At 38.2% G+C, this 24,585-nt stretch overlaps 1 protein-coding gene and 1 non-coding gene across 4 annotated transcripts in view; both read right to left on the reverse strand.

Moving 5' to 3' along the window:
• Positions 1-791: 791 nt before the first annotated feature.
• Positions 792-898, reverse strand: LOC118007147. Its single transcript, XR_004678282.1, has one exon. It is a non-coding gene; the product is annotated as a U6 spliceosomal RNA (small nuclear RNA).
• A 9,360-nt stretch (positions 899-10,258) lies between these two features.
• Positions 10,259-24,585, reverse strand: part of CFAP91 (cilia and flagella associated protein 91) — a 109,149-nt gene continuing 94,822 nt past the window's right edge. For all 3 annotated transcript variants that reach the window (XM_035000085.1, XM_035000084.1, XM_035000083.1), the window contains exons 17-18: positions 20,558-20,723; positions 10,259-12,590 (exon numbers count right to left, since the gene is read on the reverse strand). In XM_035000085.1, the coding sequence (XP_034855976.1) occupies positions 20,572-20,723 (152 nt within the window). In that variant the 3' untranslated portion in view covers positions 10,259-12,590; positions 20,558-20,571. The remainder of the gene's footprint in view (positions 12,591-20,557; positions 20,724-24,585) is intronic.

The raw sequence follows: 24,585 nt of genomic DNA on the forward strand, positions 1-24,585 counted from the left end.
CTAAAAAAAAAAAAAAGTAGACCTTTTTGTAAAGATCGGCATTTCTGTGTCTAGGGGTGGAAAAAAAGGGGGCAGGATCCCAGCTCAGGTGGGGCAACTTGCCAGAAGTCCTTGGGTTGTGGGCAAAATACGTGGCTTTCATCATCTCTCAAATCTCTCCTGGCTCGCAAGTGCCTGGTCGCAGCTCGCTTATAAAAAGGGTGAATTATTTACAGCAGGTCCTAACATCACCGAGGCAAAGAAACCATTCTCCGGTTTCTGCAGGGATCTTTTGGGGCTCTCGCAAGCTCGTGGCCGAGCAGGCAGGAAGAAGGCTATGGGACAGCTGGGCCTCTGCCGTCTGCAAGCACAGCCTCCACAACAGGCCTTGCTCGAAGCTAAGAAAACCGCCAGAAAAGACACAGTAGTTGTTTTTTTTTTAATTATGTTATGTTAATCACCATACATTACATCATTAGTTTTTGATGTAGTGTTCCACGATCCATTGTTTTCGTATAACACCCAGTGCTCCATGCAGTACGTGCCCTCCTTAATACCCATCACCAGGCTAACCCACCCCCCTACCTCCCTCCCCTCTAAAACCCTGTTTGTTTCTCAGAGTCCATGGTCCCTCATGGTTCATCTCTCCCTCCAATTCCCCCCCCCTCATTTTCCCCTTCCTTCTCCTAATGTCCTCCATGCTATTCCTTATGTTCCACAAATAAGTGAAACCATATGATAATTGACTTTCTCTGCTCGACTTATTTCACTTAGCATAATCTCCTCCAGTCCCATCCATGTTGATGTAAAAGAAAAATATGGAATGCTTCACAAATTTGCATGTCATCCTGGTGCAGGGGCCATGCTAATCTTCTCTGTATTGTTCCAATTTTAGTATATGTGGTGCCAAAAGGAGCACTATGTATGTATGTTCTTTCCAGATTTTGCTTGTGGTTGTTTTCTAGTTTCATGGTGTTGTAGTTGGAAAAGATGCATAATATGACTTCAAATTTTTTTAATGTTGAGACTTGTTTTGTGGCCCAACATATGATCTCTTCTGGAGAATGTTCCATGTGCACTTGAAAAGAATGTGTATTCCTCTGTTTTAGGATGTGATGTTCTGAATATCTCACTTAGATCCATCTGGTCCAGTGTGTCATTCAAAGCCCCTGATTTCTTGTTGATTTTCTGTTTGGATGATCTATCCATTGATGTAAGTGGGGTGTTAAAATTCCCTACTATTATTGTATTACTATCGATCACTTCTTGTATGTTTATTATTAGCAGCTTTATGTATTTGGGTGCTCTCATGTTCCGTGTATAAATATTTACAATTGTTATATCTTATTGTTGGATTGTTCCTTTATGATTACATAGTGTCCTTCTTTGTTTCTTGTTACAGTCTTTGTTTTAAAGTCTATTTTGTCTGATAGAAATATTGCTAACCTGGCTTTCTTTTCACTTCCATTTGCATGATAAATGTTTTCCATCCCTTTACTTTCAATCTGCTTGTGCCTTTAGGTCTGAAATGAGTCTCTTATAGGCATATAGATGGACTTTTTTAAAATTTATTTTTATTTATTTAAGTAATCTCTACACCCAACATGGGGCTCAATCTTGTTCTTTTTTTTTTATCCATTCCATCACCCTATGTCTTTTGATTGAAGCATTTAGTTCATTTACATTCAAAGTAATTACTGATAAGTATGTATTTCCATTTGTTACTTGTTTATGATTGTTTTTGTAGTTCTCTGTTCTTTTCTTTTACTCTCTTCTCTCATGGTTTGCTGGCTTTCTTTAGTGATGTACTTAGATTCCTTTCTCTTTATTTTTTTGCATATCTATTACTGGTTTTTGATTTGTGGTTACCATTAGGTCTACATGTAACATCTTATGCACATAGCAGTCTATTTTAGGTTGACGGTGGCTTAAGTTTAAACCCATTCTAAAAGCATTAAATTTTTATTCCTCTTCCTCCCACATTTTAGGCATATGGCGCCATAATTTACATCCTTTTATTTTGTGAATCCCTTGATTGATTTTTATAGATATGCTTAATTTTACTGCTTCTGTGCCTCCTACTTTTCTTACTCCTGCTTATGGTGTTTCCTTTCCACTCATTTCTTGTAAGGCTGGTTTTTAGTGGTGATGAATTCCTTTAACTTGTATTTGTCTGGGAAACTCTCTCTCTCCTATTCTGAATGATAGCCTTGATGGATACAGTCTTCTTGGTTGCAGGTTTGTTTTTTTTTTCCAGCATTTTGATGATATCATATCTCCCTTCTGGCCTGTTTTCTGTTGAAAAACCAACTGATATCCTTACGTGGTTTCCCTTATAGGTAAGTTTCCTTGTGCTGCTTTATCAATAGTTTTTGCCATTTTATTTATTTATTTATTTTTATTTTTATTTTTTAAAGATTTTATTTATGTATTTGAGAGAGAGAGAGAATGAGAGACAGAGAGCATGAGAGGGAGGAGGGTCAGAGGGAGAAGCAGATTCCCCGCTGAGCAGGGAGCCCGATGCGGAACTCGATCCAGGGACTCCAGGATCATGACCTGAGCCGAAGGCAGTCGCTTAACCAACTGAGCCACCCAGGCGCCCCAGTTTTTGCCATTTTAATCACTATGTCTTGGTGTGGACCTCCTTGGGTTGATATTTTGAGGGGCTCTCTGTGCTTCCTGGATCTGAATTTGTGTTTTCTTCCCCAGATTTGGGAAGTTTTCAGCTACTATTTCTTCAAATAAAAATTTCTCCCCCCCTCCCTTGTCCTTTTTTGGATCTCTGTAATGTGAAGGTTATTATGTTTGGTGGTGTGGCTGAATTCCCTTAATCTATTTTCATTTTTTTATTATTTTTTTCTCTCTCCTGTTCATTCAGCTTGAATACTTTCCACTACTCTCTTCTCCAGGTCACTGACCTGTTCTTCTGCTTCCTCCTGTCTACTATTTATTCCTTCTAGTGTATTTTTAATTTCAGTTCTCTGATTGGTTCTTTTTTGTTTTTTTTTTCTCTTTCTTGAGGGTCTCCCTGAGATCCTCCACTCTTTTCTCAAGTCCAGCTAGTATCTTTATGGCCATTTCTTTAAATTCTCTATTAGACATGTTACTTATCTCCATTTCCTTTAGCTCTCTTGTGATTTTGTCTTGTTCTTTCATTTGGGACATACTCCTCTGTGTCCTCATTTTGCGTAACTCTCTGTGTCTGTTTCTGTGTGTTAGGAAAGTCAGCCACATCTCCTCCTCTTGAAAGTCATGGCTTTAGGAAGAAGAGGTCCTATAATGCCCTGTGGTGCAATATCCCCTCTTTACCAGAACCTGGCACTTCAGGGTGTCTGTGTGTGTTGTGTGTGCCCTACTATTGTGGCTGAGTTATATTTGCCTTCAGTCGAGTCATCTGCAATGGCTTTCTTTGTCTTTTGTGGACAGGGCTTGGTCCCTGTGCTATTAGTGAGCTAGTCTGGGGCTGCTTTGGGCTTGAGTTGAGTCACAGAACTACAGGCCGCTCTCCCTCTGTTGTCCCCTGAGAAGCTTTCCTTGGTGGGTGGGGCCCCACTGCTGGGGCTGCAGTCAAATTGGTATGTGTGGTTTTCTTCCTTTCTCTTTGGGGCAGAAGTCACTTTAGAGTGGGCTGACCCTGGTCAGGCCTGCTTGCATACTGCCAGGCTATGGTGCTGCTTTGGATGGACTCCTGTCAAGGGCATGTTTGATGGAGTGGATCTGCTGGAGAATATGTGGATAACAGGGATGCGGTGACAGCAAGGTCCCACCTGGTCTGCTGCAGGAGGGAACCTGCAGCCACCTAGGAAAACTCTTGCTAAGGCTGGGCTGGAGGGGGCAGTCTTCAGAAGGGGGTGGGGTGCAGGGTGCATTGTTAGCAAGCTAGGTGAGGGTATTCACATTGTGCTGGTTCTCACAGGTGTCCTTTTATCTAGGCTAGGGGGCAGGGAAGGGAAATGGTGTCTGCCAGCTCTTTTGTTCTTGCTGAAGTCTCCCAAAGATCCCTGCCCCTCCAGCATATGCTCTGAGATTAGTGAACAAATCTCCCTCCCCTATATGCCAAGCATTTTTCAAACTGCTGCTTCTATGCTGTATCTCCATGGGGCTGTTTGTTACATTGTCTCTTTTAAGGGCAGGGACTCAGTTTCCTATCACCCTCCAGCTCTCCCCGGGGGTGGGCTCACTGATTTTTAACATTCCAGGTGTTAAGCCCCACTGATTGTAAGAATGCACAAAGTTAGGTCATACGGTTTTCAAAGCCAAATGTTATGAGGGTTCGTCTTCCCAGTACAGGTCCCTTGTGCCTGGGGTGTCTGGACTGGGGTCTGCTCGTCTCCTCTCCCCACACCTGTGGGTCCCTCCCTCCTGCATACCGTCTCCTGGGTCAGTTTAGTTCCTGATCACGTCATCGACCTTCCTACCATTTTCACTGTGGCTTCTTCTCTACATTTAGCTGTGGAGAGTCTGTTCTGCCAATCTTCAAGTCATTTTCTGGGTTATGTCAAGGGCATGTTGACATATATAACATATATATATAACAACCACTGATGTGGGTGTTATATATGTGTATCCGTGGGATGAGGTGAGCCTAGGATCCTCCTATTCTGTCATCTTTCCCAGAGTCCCGTGATCACTTTGCTACCATTTTTAAGTTGTCCTTTTCTTGATTCAGCATCTGCTTGGTTGTTAGAAACCTTTGACTTTTTCAAGAGTTCTGGCAAAGTTGGTTCTAGTTGTTGCTGTTTGAATCTATAGAATCTATGTGCTTCCTGGAGGGACAGGAGTTTGGAGCAGGCCACTCTGCTATTTTGCTGATATCACCAATGCTAATGGATATCTCATTTCTTCTCTGTGTACATCTCCGTTCCCTTCTCTGTACAAGGAGATGACACAGGTGGTTTGTAGTAAGGCTTTCCTTTTGAGAAAAGTGATCAATAGAACAAGAAAGCCTATTTCAGAAGCCCAAGACCTTGCTGTGTTGGGTTTTGTGTCCATATTGGTCATAATGGTGAACAACCTTTCCTCAGAAGAATCTATAGGCATATCAGCCTTTTTTTTTTTTATGATTAGTATTTTTTGGGTCCTCTGCAGATAAGTCACGAAGACATTCTCCTATGTTTTATTCAAGGAGCTTTATTGTTTAAGCTTTTAATTCTGAGATCCATCCCAAATTAATTTTTGTGTTTGGTGTGATGTAGGTATCAAGACTCATTTCCCCCCTTTATTTATTCAGTTTTTCTAGCACCAGTTGTTGAAGAGACTTTCCTTTCCCCATTACATAGCTTTGCCAGCTTAGTCAAAAATCAATTAACTGTAAATGTATGGGCCTATATCTAGACCCCATATTCTGTAACATTTATCTATTTACCTATCCTTATGCTAACATTATGCTGTCTTTATAGCAATTCCTGGAATCAGCTTTAGAGCAAGTTTTGATATCAGGTAGCATGAACCATTAAACTTTGCTCACAATTGTTTTGGCTTTTTCGTAGTCCTTTAGTTTACCATGTAAATTTTAAAATCAACTTATCAAAGTTAAAATGCCTGTGTTGTTGATGATTGCATTGAATCTATAGATCTATATGGGGAGAGTCAACATCATAATAATAATGTGTGTTCTAGTTCACAAACATTGTATATCTCTTCATTTAGGTCATTAATTTTTTTCATGGTATTTTGTAGTTTTCAGTGCAGAGGTCTTCTATGTCTTTTGTTAAATTTATTAAGTTTTAAGCATTTAGGTCTTTTGATACTACTGAAATAGAATTTTTTAAAAGATTTTATTTATTTATTTGACAGAGAGACAGCAAGAGAGGGAACACAAGCAGGGGGAGTTGGAGAGGGAAAAGCAGGCTTCCCACTGAGCAGAGAGCCTGATGGGGGGCTCAATCCCAGGACCCTAGGATCATGACCTGAGCTGAAGGCAGACACTTAACCTAACCTAACACTTAACCTAACCTAACTTAACCTAACGCCACCCAGGCGCTCCTGTAAATAGAATTTAATTTTTCTTTGCATCTTCCAATTGTTGCTAGTATATAGAAATACGTATTTTTCTGTATATTGTCCTGTGTCCTTTAACTTTGTTAAATAAGTCTAGTAGTTGTTCTTTAGTGTTTCTTAGGTTGTTCTGTGTAAATAATTATGTTTTTTGCAAAATGTTTTTAGTTTTACTTGTTCCTTTCCAGTCTTTATGCTTTTTCCCCCTTACTTTATTGCACCAATTAGAAGCAATATTGAATAGGAAGGTGGGGTGGATATCCTTGCTTTGTTACCAGTTTTGAGGTGGGTGGCATTCAGTATTTCACCATTGGCTATTATGCTAGCTGTAGGATTTTGTATGGATTCTTTTGTTAGATTGAAGAAGTTCCTTTCTATTCCTAGTTTTTTGAGAATTTCTAATCCTAAATGAGTGTAGAATTTGAATTTTTTCTTCAATTATTAAGATCATAATGCTTTTATCTTTTTTTCTATTAATATGGTGAATTATATTGGTTTTTGAATGTTGAACCAACTTTACATCTTTGGAATAAATCTACTGGTCCTGATGTATTGTCCTGGTTTTTATTTCATTTGTGTAGTGCTGGATTTGATTTGGTAACATTTTGTTAATGACTTTTAGCATCTATATTCATGAGGGATATAAATCTTTAACCTTATTTTCTTATCTTTGTTAGGTTTTGGTATCATGATTTTACTGGCCTCTTAAAGTGTGATGGGAGGTGTTTCCTCTTTATTTTCTGAGTTTGTATAAAATTTGTATCAGTATCCTTAAATGTTTGATGAATTTATGGGATTGAATTTATTTGATTGATTTATTAATTCACCACTGAAACCATCTGGTCCTGAATGTTTCTTTGAGGGAAAATTTTTTGATAAACAATTTAAAAGGTAATGAGCTATTCAGATATTGTATTTTATTATATCTGTTTTGGTAAATTCTGTGTTTCAAGGACTTTGTCCATTTCATGTAAGCTATCAAATTTATTGTTATAAATTTTCCAAATATTCCCTTATTCGTCTTTTAATGCCTGTAGGATCTGTAGTGATGTACCTTCTTTCATTGGGGTGATAGCCCTTCTCATTTTGACATTGATAATTTGTGTTTTCTTTTTTAAACTAATTTTGCTAGGAATTAATTTTATTAATCTTTTCAAAGAACTAAATTTTGGCTTTGTTATCTCTGTTGTTTGTAAGTCTTCTGTTCATTGATTTCTGTTCTTAAAATATCCACCTTACTACTTAACTTTGGGTTTACTTTTTCTTTTTGTATCTTTCCTATTTTGGAAACTCACTTGGTTTTAAACCTCTTTTCTCAGGAGTATATAAAATTATTTCTCTCTAAGCACTGCTTTAGCTGCATCCCATAAATTTCAAAATTGTATTTTCTTAATCATTCAGGTCAAAGTATTTTCTAACTTCCATTGTGATTTCTTATTTGATCCAAAGTTTATTTAGAAATATATTGTTTAATGTCCAAATGTTTGGGAATTTTCTAACCTTATTTTTTACTTTTGATTCCTAATTCAATTATTTGTGTCCAGAGAATATATTTCATAAGATTTCAGTTCTTTGAAATTTATTGAGACTTGTTTTATGGCACAGGATATGGCCTATCTCAGCAAATGTCCTAGGTACACTTGAGAAGAATGCATATCCTGTGGTAGTTAGATGTAGTGTTCTGATTAGCATTAGGTCAAGGCAGTGAGTAGTGTTGTTCAAATCATCTAAAACTGTACTTATTTAATTTTTCTATCAGCTACTGAGAAGAAGGTGCTACCTTTAGCCTACAATGTCATAAGATTTCTCTCCATCTCCCCACCCTAAATCAAGTCTTTCCTCTCTGGCAGCAAAGCTGCTGGACTGGAAGACTGCCATTCTTGCAGACTGAGCTGCATGGGGGCTGCGGGGAGAGTAGACCTGAGCTGTTCTTACCTGAATCTTTAGCAGGTTTTCAATGTGTTGGCCATCTCTGATAGATTTCTAGTGCCCTAAAATGGGTGTTTTTGACAATTTTGTCTAGTCTGTCTGTCTATCCATCTACCTACCTATCTACTTACCTACCTACCTCCCTCCCTCCCTCCCTACCTACCTATTAGTGGAGGAGAATTGCTGGCCTCTTCTTTAGAAGCCGATTTTATGGTACTATTTTAATATGATGCCTTTAACCTTTATTAAAAATATTGAGAAGTACATTTCTGCATCTTCTCTAAAACCTCTGTTGGAGGTTTTTTAAGTTGTTAATGTTATTTGTCCAGAATAAGCGGGAAAAACTCCCTTCGGGATGTAGTATAGACTTACTTGGTTCCTTCACAACATTCACCAGTTGAATCACAACAAGTTAAACATTTATTTGCTAGAAATGAATATTATAAATTAGAATTTTACTCTTAAAAACTCATTTCATACCATAAAATACCAAGACATCACAAATGTTCTTCAAAATCATACAAGTATTTGCTTTTACAAACATTATGTAGAATTTCATTCAAGAAATACTTATTGAGAGATTACCATGTGCCAGAGACTGTGCCAGGCACGAGGAATAAAAACAAATGTACTCAGGAGGCACAGCTCCTGCCCTCCCCTCAGAGCTAACAGTCCAATTGGTGAGAGAGATGGTTACACAGACAATTACAATCAAGTGTGAGATGGGCAATGGCAGAGGAAGTCAGTTCTATGATTGTGCCCAGTATCTGTGTTTGCTCCCACAATTTTTTTCCTGGTCTTTGGAATCCTTGAGGCTTTAGAAATAAAATATCATTAAAGCCTGGACTAAAGACACGTCTCCCATGGTAAGTTTCTGAATGGTAAATACTTGGGGAGGGACAGTTTCCTTGGGAAAGGTTTCTCCTATTCTTTTTTTTTTTTTTAAAGATTTTATTTATTTATTTGACAGAGAGAGACACAGCGAGAGAGGGAACACAAGCAGGGGGAGTGGGAGAGGTTGAGAAGCAGGCTCCCCGCAGAGCGGGGAGCCCAATGTGGGACTCGATCCCATGACCCTGGGATCATGACCTGAGCCGAAGGCAGCCGCCCAACCAACTGAGCCACCCAGGCGCCCCAGTTTCTCCTATTCTAAATTTGTGAATGTACATTAGATCACTTGGGAAGCTTTAAACAAATACCCTCGCCTGGATCTGGTGAGGCCCAAGACCCAATTTTTTAAAGTACTCAATGACTTTAGCATGCAACCGTGGTTAAGAACTATTATAGCCTTTGTTTCCAGTTTCTTCAACATTTGACACCTGGAATAAAAGAAGCCTCCTTCAATGGTTTTCGTTAAGTTTTCTGGGAAATTCTTCTTCACAATACTTATGGTTTCCTTCTACTGCTCTGGTGTCTGGTAGAGAGTGAGTATCATCAACACTTCAAGATTCTAAAGAACATGGGGCACTCATTCCTCTCTCTCTCACTCATCCCCAAGTGAAATGGAGAAATTCATCTGATCAGTTAGCCTCTGACACCCACTGAACCACATTCTGTGTAGCAGATGTAGTTACTTTGCTCTACCCATATCCTTTGCGTCTATCCCATAGTGATAATAAAAACAGCTAAATGGTACTTACTGAATGCTTACCATATGGCAGCTGCTGTCCTAAGCCTTTTACATGAATTAATTCATTACATCCTCATACCAACCTGATGATGTCCATTCTGTGGTTATACCATTTTAGATTTGAGGAAGCTAAAACTTAAGGAGATTAAGTAACTTGTCTGAGGACACACTGTCATTGGACTGGGATTTCGATCCAGACCACTGGCTCCAGAGCATATTCTCTTAACCTCCCTGCTACTCCACTGCTAAGGGGCTAGCCTGGCCTTTGCTCCACAAGTGGTAAGCACAGTTGGAGGCCAGTGCTAAGTGCGTATATGCCGGCAGGCATTCTCCATTCTACTGGTAACTGGGTCTGTAAGCCTCTCTGTGCAGCTTGCTGCATAAAAGTACTCCAAGTCATCTTAGTAGGTGCAACTCTACTCCCAAGTGGGTACCATGGTCCAGAATTGAGGAGGGGGATGAGGGTTCCTTTGAATCAACATATACTCAGACTTTAAACTGTCTGTCTAGGAGTTCTGCACTTAAGGCTTTGGAATCTCTAACAATGTTGTGCTTACGTTTCTCATCCCAAAGAGATCCTTAACTCACACTACACACTTCTTCCTTGGATTTTACTTTGCCTGTTCTTAAGCATGTTGGGAAGAGGCAATGCCTTTGTTAAGTGGCACAAGGATTCACTATATATGATTATGCATCCATGAAAAAAGTTTTCTACCTTACAAATCAGTTCATTGTGATTGTATATTGCTATTGATTATACTAGTCTAGTCCCAGCCAACTACATGGCTTCAGCTGCCATGATCACATGGCTTTAAACATGAGTTTTGTTTATCACCCAAGGTGTTTTATTTTTAAGAGCAAAGGTTATTAAAGTTCAGGTGTTTTAACTAAAGCCATTATAAGGAGAAGGTTCCTAGTAACAGAAAAAAAGTTTTCCTCTCCTGGTAAACTTCAATGAACTAATGAGAATTCTGTAATACCTTGTATTTTTCTTTTTGTCTAAATACAAATCTTAGTTTTAGAAGACTGCATAAAGATAAATACTGTTTTAGAAAATATTCTGTTTCATGATATGTTCTTTATTAAAAGCCACTTTAAAAACACTTTTTCAGGTGTTGATTTTAACTTTAGTTCATTGCTATACAGCAGGGATGGGCCAACTACAGCTCACGGGCCAAATCTGGCTGCTGCTAGTTTTTGTAAAGTTTTATTGGAACACAGCCATGTTCCTTCTATGTGTTATCCATTGCCACTTTCCCCTTATAATGGCAGAATTGAGTAATTGCAACAGAATCTGGCCAGAAAAACCTAAAATAGTTACTATCTGGCTATTTACAGAATAAGTCAGCTGTTGCCTGCTATTGTATAGCAACCCCCCACCCCGCCCCCATCTCCTATCCCATCATGCCTAATTTGCTGCTTCTCATTTTGTCTTGGGTTACTGATTTTTTATTTTACAAGTGAATAACTATTACCTCATTCAGGTTAGCATTTTTATTTTTTTAAAGATTTTATTTATTTATTTAACAGAGAAAGAGAGGGAGCGAGAGAGAGAGACAAGCAGAGGGAGCAGGAGAAGGAGAAGCAGACTCCCCCAAGCAAGGAGCCCAATGCGGGGCTTGATCCCAGGATGCTGGGATCAGGACCTGAGCCAAAGGCAGATGCTTAACTGACTGAGCCACCCAGGCGCCCCCAGGTTAGCATTTTTAGAGGAACAAAACAAAACGCAACTGCCTCCTTACTTGTGCAGTACTTATCTGTGTGTCAGTGATTCTCTGGTGAAAATAAGTTACCCTGATCACAGTTTTCCTAATACAAGGTAAACCTTTTCAAATTTATATGATCAAGTATTTTTTCAGCTCAGAAAATCTTTTATTATAACTTTATTTTTATTTGTTTTGGTTCGTATTGCTTTAGGATTGGTGATCCAGAGCTAACCTCTTTGTCATTTTCATCTCCTTATCCTTCCCAAACCATACTGGATGACAATAAATTTGTTAGCAACATCACCTCTTTTATTCTCTGCTTTGATATTTCTGTTCTTTTAACTGCATCCAAATGTGTTTCACTGGATTTTTTAATCTTTTTGTATTTTTTTTTCATCTTAGCCAGCTTTCTTTTCTTTTCAGCCTGCGTCTGTTTGTTGGCGTCTGCTCTTCTTATTCTCTGCTGCAGTTTCCTAAGAGGCCATTTCTTTTTGCCTCCTATTAAAATCATCAAGCAGATAGCTTCTGAAGCTTTTCCTGTTTCCTAGAGAAGGATATTTTCTAAGATAGGCTTTTATTCTGTTTTCAGAGTAACATGCGTATGGGGCCCATGTAGATTTGTTGTTGAGACTTTTGTTTTTTTCATATTTACCAATCTTTAAATGAGGAGGGATCGTGATGTTTGTCAACACACAGGACGGACAGATTGTTCCCCAACAGCACCCTCTCTATGGGTATTGCATGAATATTCTTCTTAGATCTAAAGCTCAATGGTAAGTTGATGGACCATTGTATGGATATACCACAGCTTGTTTTTCTATTCCAATGTCAATGGATGTTTGGGTTTCTAGTTTAGGGGCTATCATGAAAAGTACTGCTGTGGACATTCTTGTCATGCCTGTTGGTGCACACACTCATGTATTTCTCCTGCATATATATCTAGGAGATGAAGTGCCAGGTCATGGGGTATGCATGCTTTCAAACTTAGCAGATAAGGTCAATGGACTATGGATATCAAGCCAAAACTACGTAAGAAATATTCAATAACATTTCTTTTTGTTTGATTCAGCAAGCCAGAATATCCTCTTAGTTAACAAAATGTTGAAATGAGACATGAGAAAATTTTCTCTTGAAGTAGAGCATCTGGGAAACACTGAAGAGAATAAACTCCTTTGTTTGATTATTATGACTGAAAATAATTTTAAATTATTGGAAGTTTATGGAGAAGAAAGATCTTTCCTCATGAATTACACATTGACAAGTCCATAAAAGCTGCACATCTTGGGAGAAGCATAGATTATTGGAATTCCATATGATGATTTGTATAGCTTCTTTTTAAAAAAGATAATCTGTAAAAAAAAAAACAACACAAAAAACCCCACAAATGTTTGATTATGTCATCTTTTAAGAAACAATCATTATCAGACCAATACATACAAAAAATTACTGTGATACAATTACAAAGAGCCTTGGTTCAGAAGCCAGATATCACCAGACATATCCCAGCTCTGCTACTTATGAGCCCCATGACCCAAATGTTTCTTAACTCACAGGGTCTCAGTTTCCAAATTACAGGACTTACAAGCCTTACATTAACTGAATTATAACTGAAAACTTACTTTGTGTACACTGTAAAAAAATTTAAACTACAAAAGGATATAAACATGAGGAAAGTATATCTGTTTCCCTTCAGTCCCCAGGTCTACTGACAAATAACCAATTTCTTGTTGATCTTTCCAGAAATATTTAATGTTTATTGTAGGCCTCATGAATGCACATATGTTTGTATATATGCAAACATATTTCTAGCTTTTAATCAAGGAATATGACACATATGAGAAAATAACAGAACACCAATGTGCAGCTTAGTGAATTAATGTTAAATATTCATCTGTGTAAATACCACCCAGGTCAAGAAGTCCTATAAGCTCCCACTTACTCCTTCCCAATCACAACCATCTCTATTCTCTAAAAGTTATCACTATTCTGATTTTTACTTGATTTTTTCCATATTCACTTTCTTGATTTTCTTCTATCTTTACCTCCTAAATGCCATAGTTTAGTGCTGATTTTAAACTTTATATAAATAGATTCATACTGTAGTTTTCTTTTTTGGATCTGATACTTACAACATGGATGAATCTCAGAAATATATGAATCTCTTCATTCATTTTAACTGCTACATAGTAGGAATTGACAAACTTTTTCTGCAAAGGGCCTGATAGTAAGAATTTTAGACTTTGGGGGCCAATAAACAAAATTGAGGATGTTATGTAGGTCCTCAACGAGAGAAAACAAACTTTCACAAAATTTTTGATAAAATTCAAAAGATAGTAATAATAATTGACTACAGGTTTGTTTTTAATATAAGTCTACTAATGAGAAAAATGGAAGTCTTATTTAGGGGATAACATTTTGCTCAATTAAGGTTCAGATCATCAAAATTGATTACATGTCACCAATAGCCGATAAGCATTTACAGTGAGACCCCCCAACACACACCCCCATTTCAGCTTGGAACATGTCTGTCACACAGATGCATGCTGCCAACACTGATATCAATCCATGAGCATAAGCTTTTCATTGTGCGTATTTATTGCTTGGGAGGCATTTACAGAACTCCATTAGATTCTTCTCTTGATATTTCCCTCTTAGCATGTCATTACAATGTATATTAATTGCTTCCAGTAGAAGGTTAAGTGGACATTCCTCCATCCCACAGTTAGAGACTTTGATGTAGGAAAATTTCCTCTGCACTTGTTTCAAGGTCCAGAAAATGCTCCTGGAGGTGTAAACTCAGAAAACATATTCACTGCAACTATGTGTGGGAATTAAAATCGTGCTTCTTGTTTTAACTTGTGACAGCACAGGAAGTATATAAAGCAGCTTGCCATTACTTGTGATTTAATGTTAGTTGCCATTGAAATGATTTTACCATAGTGTAAATTCTGCCATATAAGCTCTGTTTTGCCTTGTAATTTTAGGTTGGATTCATTAAAAAATATTATCAAGTCTACAGCAAAAGCTAATTTCCCAAAGCCATTCAGTATTCCATAATGGTGGATAAGGGTAGTTTACTTATTTAGAAAAATCTCAATCTTAATCTGACTCAAAAACTCACACTGAAAGGTTATCAGTGCTAAGCCATCAAGTATCAGTGAGGTAGGCAAGTCAGAACATACAGCTATTTCTGGAAAAAAAAACAAAAAAAATCATGGAACAATAAATTAACAATGGTTAAATCCATGAGACTGAGTGAAGATCACCATTTAAACAGCTGGTTAAATAACACATGATAGATTCAAACATGTTTTCACTAGTAAAATGTTTATCCACTAAAAATCTACTGCTGGGGCGCCTGGGTGGCTCAGTTGTTAAGCGTCTGCCTTCGGCTCAGGTCATGATCCCAGGGTCCTGGGATCGAGCCCCGCTTCGGGTTCCCTGCTCAGCGGGAAGCCTGCTTCTCCCTCTCCCACTCCCTCTGCTGGTGTTCCCTCTCTCGCTGTGTCTCTCTGTCAAATAAATAAAATCTTTAAAATAAATAAATAAATAAATAAAATAAAAATCTACTGCTGACATTCTGTGGGGAAATTTGGCCATACATTCAGGACTCCTCTTGATTGTAATCCATCATGCCAGCCCATACTGATTTTAAAAGCCTTGTTGATTTGTTTCCCCTAGTAAATAAAGACCCTCTGCCCTTGGCAAGCCTGAGCCCCAGCTTGTACCCAAACTTGGCCAATGCCCCAAGGCAAGAAAATGGCCAGTGATCTCAGATCACTTAGGAAGGACTTTCCTCTGCTGTTATAGTTCATCTAGTCCCTTTGATTTCCATAGCTCTCCGATGTCTTTAAAAATAATGATGTTTACAATGTATCCATTTTCTTTAAATGTTGCAGCTACCTACTACATCCTACCTAAAATCAGAAGACATGTCTGTTTTGTTTTATTAAATTCTTTTCCCCCCAACTTATGCATGTTTTTCTTCAAAATTTTATGTTTTTTCTTTCCTTTTGCTTTTTTGCATCTAATTTACTGTCCTTTTTATAATTTCTTGAAAAGGATGCTTAGTCTTATTTTCACCTTTTCAAATAAATGCCTTTAAGACTACAAATTTCTAAGCGTCACATTAACAGTGTTCCACAAGTTTGATACATACATAGCATTTTTGTCATTTTTCTAGTATTCTAGTATCTAGAATACTAGTATTCTAGTATTTTCTAGTTCTATTATCACACTTTCTTTGATGAACAGATTGTCTATATCTGTATTTCTTAATTTCCAAATATATTAGAATTATCACTGATTTCTAGTTTCCTTGCATTTTTATCAAAGAACACACTTTGCAGGATTTCAACTCTTTGAAATGGTTGACACTTGCTTTATGACCATATATAGTCAGTTTTTGTACATGTTTGTTGTGTGTATTCTTAAATAATATGCATTCAGTAGTTGTTAGGTATAATATTCTATAAATGTGCTTTAGGTCAAATTTCTTTTTTTTTTAAAGATTTATTTATTTGACACAGAGAGAGAGACAGCTAGAGAGGAAACACAAGCAGGGGGAGTGGAAGAGGGAGAAGCAGGCTCCTGGCTGAGCAGGGAGCCCGATGCGGGGCTCGATCCCAGGACCCTGGGATCATGACCTGAGCCGAAGGCAGACGCTTAACGACTGAGCCACCCAGGCGCCCCAGGTCAAATTTCTTAATTATGTATTTCAAATCTTCCATTTCCTTTTATTCCTCAGTTCCTGATAGAGATTAAAATTTCCTAGCATTATTTTGGATTTGTTTCTCCGTGCAGTTCTATTAAGTTTACTTTATAAAGGTTGAGGCCATGTTACTAGATACATTCCTATTTGTGACTCATACCTTCCCAATGAATTAAAACCTTTATCTTTATGAAGTGTCCTTCATTTTGTCTAGTAGGACTTTCTGCCTTAAAGTCTTCTTTGTCTAATATTAATATCGTTGTATCTGCTTTCCTGTGGGTGATTTTTTTTTATGGTATATTTTTTTATCCTTTAACTTGTAAGCATTCTGTATATTTAGATTTTGTATGTGCCTCTTACAAACAGCATTTATTTTTATTCAGTCTGACAAATTCTGACTTTGAGCATTTAGCTATTTACATTTAATATAAATTAATGATGAATCAGTGATAAACACCTACCATTTTATCCAGTGCTTTCTATTGGTTTTGTTTCCTTTTTCTCTCCTTTCTATCTTCTGTTTATATTGAGGGTTTTTTTTTTTTTTATTCCATTTTCTTCTATTAGTTTAGATGTCCTACGTCTTTCTACTATGCTTTAGGAGTTACCTTAGAGGTTACAAACTGTTGCCTTGAGTCATCAAAGATAATGTTAAATAACACTCTATCCCGCTCCTAGATACTGCAAATGGCTTAGAACAATTTAGCCCACACACGGATTTTGGACTCCCACACTACTTATGCTGTGTAATTGTAATGTCACTGCTGTTGCTTTTTCTTATTGTTTTTTTTTTAAGCAGTCAGTAAATAGCCACATATTCTTTATCTCCAAATTTCCAACTGGGATAATTTTCCTTCTATTTGAAAAACACCCTTTAGTAATTTCTTGTAGTGAAGATCTCCTAGTGACAAATTTTGTTTCACTTATCTGAAAATGTCTTTCATTGTCATTCTTGACGGACATATTTGCATGTTATAGATCCTTTGTTATTATACTATTTCAGCATTTTGAAGCTATCATTCCTTTATTTTCTGGCTTTGTTTCTGATGAGAAGTCAACTTCAGTTTAATTATTGCTCTTCTGAAGGTAATTCACATCCTTTTCCTCTGAAAACTCTAAAGATTCTTTCTTTTGTTTTCAGCAGTCATATTAAAGTGTATGTAGGTATAGATTTTTAATATTTTTTTGCCTGGGGTTAAGAAGGCTTATTAAATATTGAGTCTTTCATTGGTTTTTAAAAATTCACATTTCATAGTATTTCCCAACATATTTCTTCTCTTAGTAGTCAGATTTCTTGAATCAGTGGTCCATTTCTACTATCTTTTTGTCTCTTCCTAATGATTAAGTTATCCTATATCTATCCTTGCATCTCCTCTGTAGTTTCCACCTTTTTGTTCCTTTATTCTTTCTAGGCAAATTCTTCTGACCTATCTTCTAATTTATTAGTTTTCTCCATAGTTGTATTTATCCTGCTCTTAAATCCATTCACTGAGTTTCTCATGTTGATTACTGCTGATTACTGAAATCTGCTATATCATTTGTATCATTTCCAGTTCTCTTGAAAATTTCAATGTTGACTTTAATCTCTTTAAACATAAGTGTCTTAGCTCAGGCTGCTTTAACAAAATAACTGGGTAGCTTAAACAACAGAAATTCATTTTTTCACAGTTCTGGATGCTAGGAGTCCCAGATCAAGATGTCAGCATGGCCGGTTTCCGGGGCGAACTCTCTTCCTGGTTTGTAGATGGCTGCCTTCTTGCCAGGTCCTCACATGGCAAGGAAAAAGAACAAGCTCTCTGGTGTCTCTTCTTATAAGGGCACCATTCGCATCATGGGGGACCCACCCTCATGATCTCATCTAAGCCAACTATCTCCCATAGCCCTCATCTCCAAATACCATCATATTGGAAGTTAGGGCTTTAACATCTGAATTTTGGAGGGACATAAGTCTGTAGTACTCCACCCCAGGCCCCCCCCCACCATTCATGTCCTTCTCACATGCAAAATACAATCATTCCATCCCAATAGCCCCCAAAGTCTTAACTCATTAGAGCATCAACTAAGTCTCATCTAATTATCCTCTAAATCAGGTATGGGTGAGAGTCAGGGTATGAGTCATCCTGAGGCAAATTCCTCTCCAGCTGTGAACCAGATGAGTTAGGTACTTTTTTTTTTTTTAAGATTTATTTTTATTTATTTCAGAGAGAGAATCCCAAGCAGACTCCATGCTGAACAGAGGCTGACATGGGGCTTGATCTCATGACCCTGAGGTCATGATGTGAGCTGAAATCAAGAGTTGGACATTTAACCAACTGAGCCACCCAGGCACCCCTCATCCCAACTAGGGGCTGGAGTCCCAACCCAAATGGAGGAGGCTTACCAGGGCCTCTAGCTTGACTCTAGTTTTTGTCCCCCTAGTTTTACAAAGCTGGTGAAAATATCACTCAGCTTTTCAGCCCCATTTTCTAGAATGTGCATATTCCCTCAGGGGGGACAAAAAGTGACTGCAAATGCCAGCATCAACTCTCTGAATTTGTCTTCTCTTAGATATTTGCCCAGAAATTCCTCAGTTAGTTCTCCATTGTCTTCCAGCTGATTAAAAATATTTTAAAATCAAGGTCCATGCCTACATTCCCTAAGCATTATTAAATAATCTCATATCTGTCCTTCCCTCCTTCCCACAGAGAAGGAAGAGAGAGTACATACATGGGAGCAACTAAGCATCATGTTCCAAACATTAATAAAGCAGTAAAGAGATACTTTATACTCAGAAGTAAATGCAGACATACTCAATTTAAACTATGTAAATTATTTATCTTATTAAATTTTCATGTAAGAAAAATGACTATCCAAATATTGAAGGTGATTTTTATCACAATAATAAGATAGGCAAAATGTTATGGTCCCTGGATTTATATTATATAGATGTATGGATAACGTTATATGTAAATACATGGTTTATATTTTTAGGGATTTCAGAGGTGGTTATTTCATTATTAATTAAAAACAAAAGATTTTCTGCTGTAAATTACAGCTATAGCTTGGTATTTAAAAGTTCTTTGTCAGTTTTCTCTCTTCTTTCTTTCTTTTTTTAGAGATTTTATTTATTTGAGAGAGTGAGTGAGTGAGAGAGTGAGAGAGGGAACAAGTGAGGGGAGGAGGACAGGGAAAGGGAGAAGCAGATTCCCCACTGAGCAGGGAGCCTGACACAGGGCTTGATCCTAGGACTCTGGGATCATGACCTAAGCCAAAGGCAGATGCTTACCCAACTGAGCCACCTAGGCGCCCCCTCTGTTTTCTTTCTTAACTGACCCTTCATCTCAATATTCCTTCCATGATCCTCTTTGACTGAAACTTAAGGTCCCCATCGATTCCCTTGCAGAGGGTCTGTTGGTCACATAAGTGCAGGCAAACCTCTAGTGAAGGGACATTATTGTAAAAATTACACAGTTAGTGGCAGAGCTGGCTAACACTCAAACCTTCTGAATGCCAGGCTCAAATTTCCCCGCGAGCCTTGTGTCTTCCCTATCCTGATAGCATACTCTCACGCCAAAATAGTAGATGATGTGCTTGACCAGAGAAGGGTTGAGAAAGAAGGTATATACAAAGGGTTCACTTCCTTTCTTCTGAGAATTCTCATGAGAATTTTACTTTCAATTGACTCTCTAGCTCTGTTTTCCTAGCAATTCGATAAGGTAGTTTGTATCAACTATGTTACTAAGCAACACTACCTGACCTCCAAGTGGTAACTAGCATTTGATTGGAAGGAATTATAAACGAACTAGTAATACCTAATAGGAAACCATAGGTTTGAGTTTTCCTGAGTGTGCTGACTTTTGTAACCGAGTGAATCGATTAAGGGGACCCTGGACACTGTGTCTATGGAATCATTACAAGACATCCTGGCCCCTGAGGCACGGAAACCAGGGCAGGTCTGCACCTACCCAATGTCAATCTCTCCTCCTTGCCTCTAAGCTTTGTAACCAGGGGACTAAATAGCTATGTGTTTGTCTGTGTGGACCCAGCAAGAGCTTCCATATAAAGAGAAGCACCTGCTGCTGCCCTGCTCAAAGCTGGGGTTCCTGTCTTCTATCTTGCTGAGTAAATGGATACTCAGCTCCTATTGAACCTTGTCTGTGTTAGTCTTGTGAGTAGGAATGTTTGGTTGAGCCTAAGACCAACTCCTGGTGGGCCCTGCAGGAGGCATCTGGGCTAGAACTGGACAGGCTGTGCCTCATGCTGTGCTTACAACCAGCGTGATGAGACAGGGATTCCTTCTCTACTCCCTAAGAACAAGCTGCTTTTTATAACACGGACATATTTTACAGCTTTATTTGTGATCAAATACCATCATGTGCTTTAAGGACCCATAAAAAATTACCCAGAATCCTATTTTCTGGACACAGAAGTCCAATTGCTATAATGTCAACTCTATTCTCTAAGAATTTCAATAGTAGGTTCCATCACCTAGATGAAATGTGCCAATTTGAATGGGAGTGTTTCACTTTCTTAAACACATTAGGGTTGTTGGAGTAGAGCAGAGAGCTGAATGATGCTGGGCCTCTCCTCCCCTCTGCTTCCTTTCAGATAAAAAGTCAAACTCACCTTAGCTGCGATTCTTATTTTTGAGTTTTTTCCTCAGGTGACTTGCCAGCGTCCGAGACCTCCTCATCTTGCTGTTGCGCCACAAAATTCTTGTTGACCATGTCTTCCGTGTGGCTGTGGATGATCTGATGGGCTGCAAGGATATGCTTCCACTGGGCGTTCCTCACTGTGCCAAAGCGACAAGAAATTTTACTCTGAAAGTCTAAACAAAATCATTCCCAAAGATTTTCAAGAAAGTAGTGACAGAAATGAAAATTGGGTAAACCACATATTCCCTTGCTTCAAGCTGATGAGAGTAAATAACAATAAGCTGCTCTCTGTTGTAGAAGTATGCCTTCTAGAGGCAACCAGACCTAAGGTCGATCACTGCTGCTCCCCCATCCCCACTCTCTGGTTCAGTCCGGTCAGTCTCCTCCCCACCCGGCTGGCCTCTATTGCTGTCCCCCCCAGCTGCCCTCCACTGGAGTGTCTGCAAAGCCCGACTCAGGGCCCAGCTCCGCCAGGAAGCCTCCTCTGACCGGGCCGGCCCACATCCACCATTGCCACACCTGAGTTCCCACAAAACCACACAGCACTGAAGCACTCAGTGTGAGTTTCGTTTTGTTTTTTAAGTAGGTTGTAATGACTTAAAGGTAGAGACCTTGTCTCCCACTTCTCTTTGAACTTTTGTTCCTAATATGGAGCATACTTGTTGACTGATGATGAGTTTCTGAGCTCATGGCTTTCAAAGGTGGTCTTTGCTCCATATTGTGAGGATATTTATTATCAAGGATTAGTACATTAAGCATCCCATCTCCCTTGGAAGGGATAATCATGATGATGATGATAACGTTAGCACTTAGCATTTGTCCTTACTTTGTGCCAGGCACTGTTTTAAGCAGTTGGCATATATCCATTTAAACCACCCCACAACCCTAAAAGAGACTATGAATCATATCCCCATTTTCAGATAAGGAAACAGAGACACAGAGAGATTAAGTAATTTGCCCCAAATCATACAGCCAGTAAAGGACGGTAAGAAGTACTACGGGTTCTGTGCTGTTCAGGTGTCAGCGAGTTTACGGAGGATAAATCAACTCCCACTTCACAGTCGTACGGTTGAAAGAATGGGACTTTTGAGCCACACAGACCATGGTTCACATCTGTAAGTTGTATAAACTCTCTAAGCACTAATTTCCATAATTGAAGATGAGAACACAGCTCCAGCTATTTTAAGAAATTGAAATAGGTACTTTTTAAATGCTTAGTCCAGTGTCTGGAACTTAGCATGCACTTAAAAGTTGGTAGTTACTGTTATTTTACATCTATATACAGGTCTCTTCAAAGTCTTCAATCATGATATATCTCAAAACAGTCTGTATATAGTACCTTAATTTGGGGTAAAGAGTCTATATATAATACATATGGTTCTTTTTTTTTTAAAGATTTATTTATTTATTTGAGAGAGCGAGAATGAGAGAGAGAGAGCACATGAGAGGAGGGAGGGTTAGAGGAAGAAGCAGACTCCCCGCCGAGCAGGGAGCCCGATGCGGGACTCGATTCCGGGACTCCAGGATCATGACCTGAGCCGAAGGCAGTTGCTTAACCGACTGAGCCACCCAGGCGCCCACATATGGTTCTTTTAAGAAACAAAAGGTCCTAGTGTGCGCTCCCTGTCCAGATGGCTTTCTTCATTTGGTATAATACAAAGAGAAGAGGCTAAGGACTTGCCCAGCTTCCCCATAGACAAGTCCCACTGGATTCCTTCAGCTCAAGTGCCTCCTCCTGTTCCTTTCCCTCCGAGCCCAGAGAAGCTAGGGGAAGGGATCACAAACTAGTAACTACTAAACACTATTTCCCTGCCTCCTTCAATTCCCTCAGTTAGAATTGACCTAAAGAAGACTGACCTCACTTTGGACCTAGGAAAAATAAAAAGGAGTTGCATATTTTCTTAAAGATTCAGAAAACACAAGATCCCTTTTATAAAAAGGTGACACAGAAACATTGATTATTTTATCCAAAAATGAAATATTATTGGTATAAGCACTATCATACATCACTGATAAATTAGAACAATCTTTTTGTGGGGGCTATTTGGTAGTATCTAGCAAAAGTAAAATGCACATACCCTATTTCTAGCACCGTACTGCTGGGAATTTACTGTCAGTAGCATGAGCAGGATAGGCATAATATGCTTGCAGCACTGCTAATTATAGGAAAACACACTGAAACAAACTAAATGCTTATCACTAAAAGGTTCAGGCTTAGAAATTACAGTACAATCATGTAATGGGAAAATAAGGTATTTCTTTGTTCTCTTCAAATGCATTAGAACTCCACCATTCCTTTATCCCTATTAGGTGATCCGAAATGTTATACTTTTCTTAAACCTGTCCAGAATTCCCCTGAACAACATGGAAACCTTGTAAAAAATAACCAAGCTGTTCTTTCACTTAAATTTTTTAATTTAAATTCAATTTAATTAACATATAGTGTATTATTAGTTTCAGCGGTAGAATTCAGTGATTCATCGGTTGCATATAACACCAGTGCTCATTATATCACGTGCCCTCCTTAATGCCCATCACCCAGTTACCCCAACCCCCACACCCCTCCCCTACAGCAACCCTGTTTGTTTCTTAGAGTTAAGAGTCTCTTACGGTTTGTCTCCCTCTCTGATTTCGTCTTACTTTATTTTTCCCTCCCTTCCCCTATGATCCTCTATTTTGTTTCTTAAATTCCACATGAGTGAGATCATATGATAATTGTCTTTCTGACTGATTTATTTTGCTTAGCATAATACCCTCTAGTTCCATCCACGTCGTTGCAAGTGGCAAGATTTCATTCTTTTTGATGGCTGAGTAATATTCCATTGTATATATGCACATCTTCTTAATCCATTCATCTATCAATGGACATCTGTGCTCTTTCCATATTTTTTTTATTGTAAACATTTGAGGCTTACAAAAGATAATTTTAATTTTTTTATTCTTTTTTAAAATTCCAGTACAATTAAAATACAGTGTTATATTAGTTTCAGGTGTATAATATAGTGATTCAACAATTCTATACATTTCTCAGTGTTCATCATGTTAAGTGAACTCTTAGTCCTCTTCACCTATTTCACCTATTTGCCCACCAATCTCCCCACTGGTAACCATCAGTTTGTTCTCTACACTTAAGATTCTTTTTACTTGTCTCTTTTTTTCTTTGTTGATTTGATCTGTTTTTAAACTTAACATAGGAGTGAAATCATTTAATTGTCTTTCTCTGACTCACTTATTTCACTTACCATTATACTCTCTGGATCCATCCATGTTGTTGCAAATGGCAAGGCTTCATTCTTTTTTATTTTATGGCTGAGTAATATTCCACTGTGGATATATACCACATCTTTATTCATCTACTGATGGACACTTGGGCTGCTTCCATAATTTGGCTATTGTAAATAATGCTGCAATAAACACAGGGATGCATATATCTTTTCAAATTACTGTTCATATTCTTTAGGTAAGTACCCAGTAGTGGAATTACTAGATCATTTGGCAGTTCTATTTTTCATTTTTTTGAAGAACCTCCATATTGTCTTTTACAGTGGCTGTACCAGTTTGCATTCCTACCATAAGGGTATGAGGGTTTGTTTGTTTTTCACACACATCCTTGCCAACACTTTTTTCTTGTGTTTTTGATTTTAGCCATTCTGACTGGTATGAGGTGATATCTCACCATGGTTTTAATTTGCACTTCCCTGATGATTAGTGATGTGATCATCTTTTCATGTGTCTATCAGCCATCTGTATGTCTTCTTTGGAGAAATGTGTTCATGTCTTCTGTCCATTTTTTAATTGGATTTTTTTTTTGGTCTTGAGTTATAAAAGTTCTTTATATATTTTCTAACCCTTTATTGGATATGTTATTTGCAAATATCTTCTCCCATTCGGTAGGTTGTCTTTTAGTTCTGTTGATTGTTTCCTTTGCTGTGCAGAAGCTTTTAATTTTGATGTAGTCCCAATAGTTCATTTTGCTTTTGTTTCCCTTGCCTCAGGAGA

The sequence above is a fragment of the Mirounga leonina genome, unplaced genomic scaffold, assembly GCF_011800145.1.
Source record: "Mirounga leonina isolate KUSES-001 unplaced genomic scaffold, KU_Mleo_1.0 Mir_115, whole genome shotgun sequence".
NCBI classification, from domain to species: domain Eukaryota; kingdom Metazoa; phylum Chordata; class Mammalia; order Carnivora; family Phocidae; genus Mirounga; species Mirounga leonina.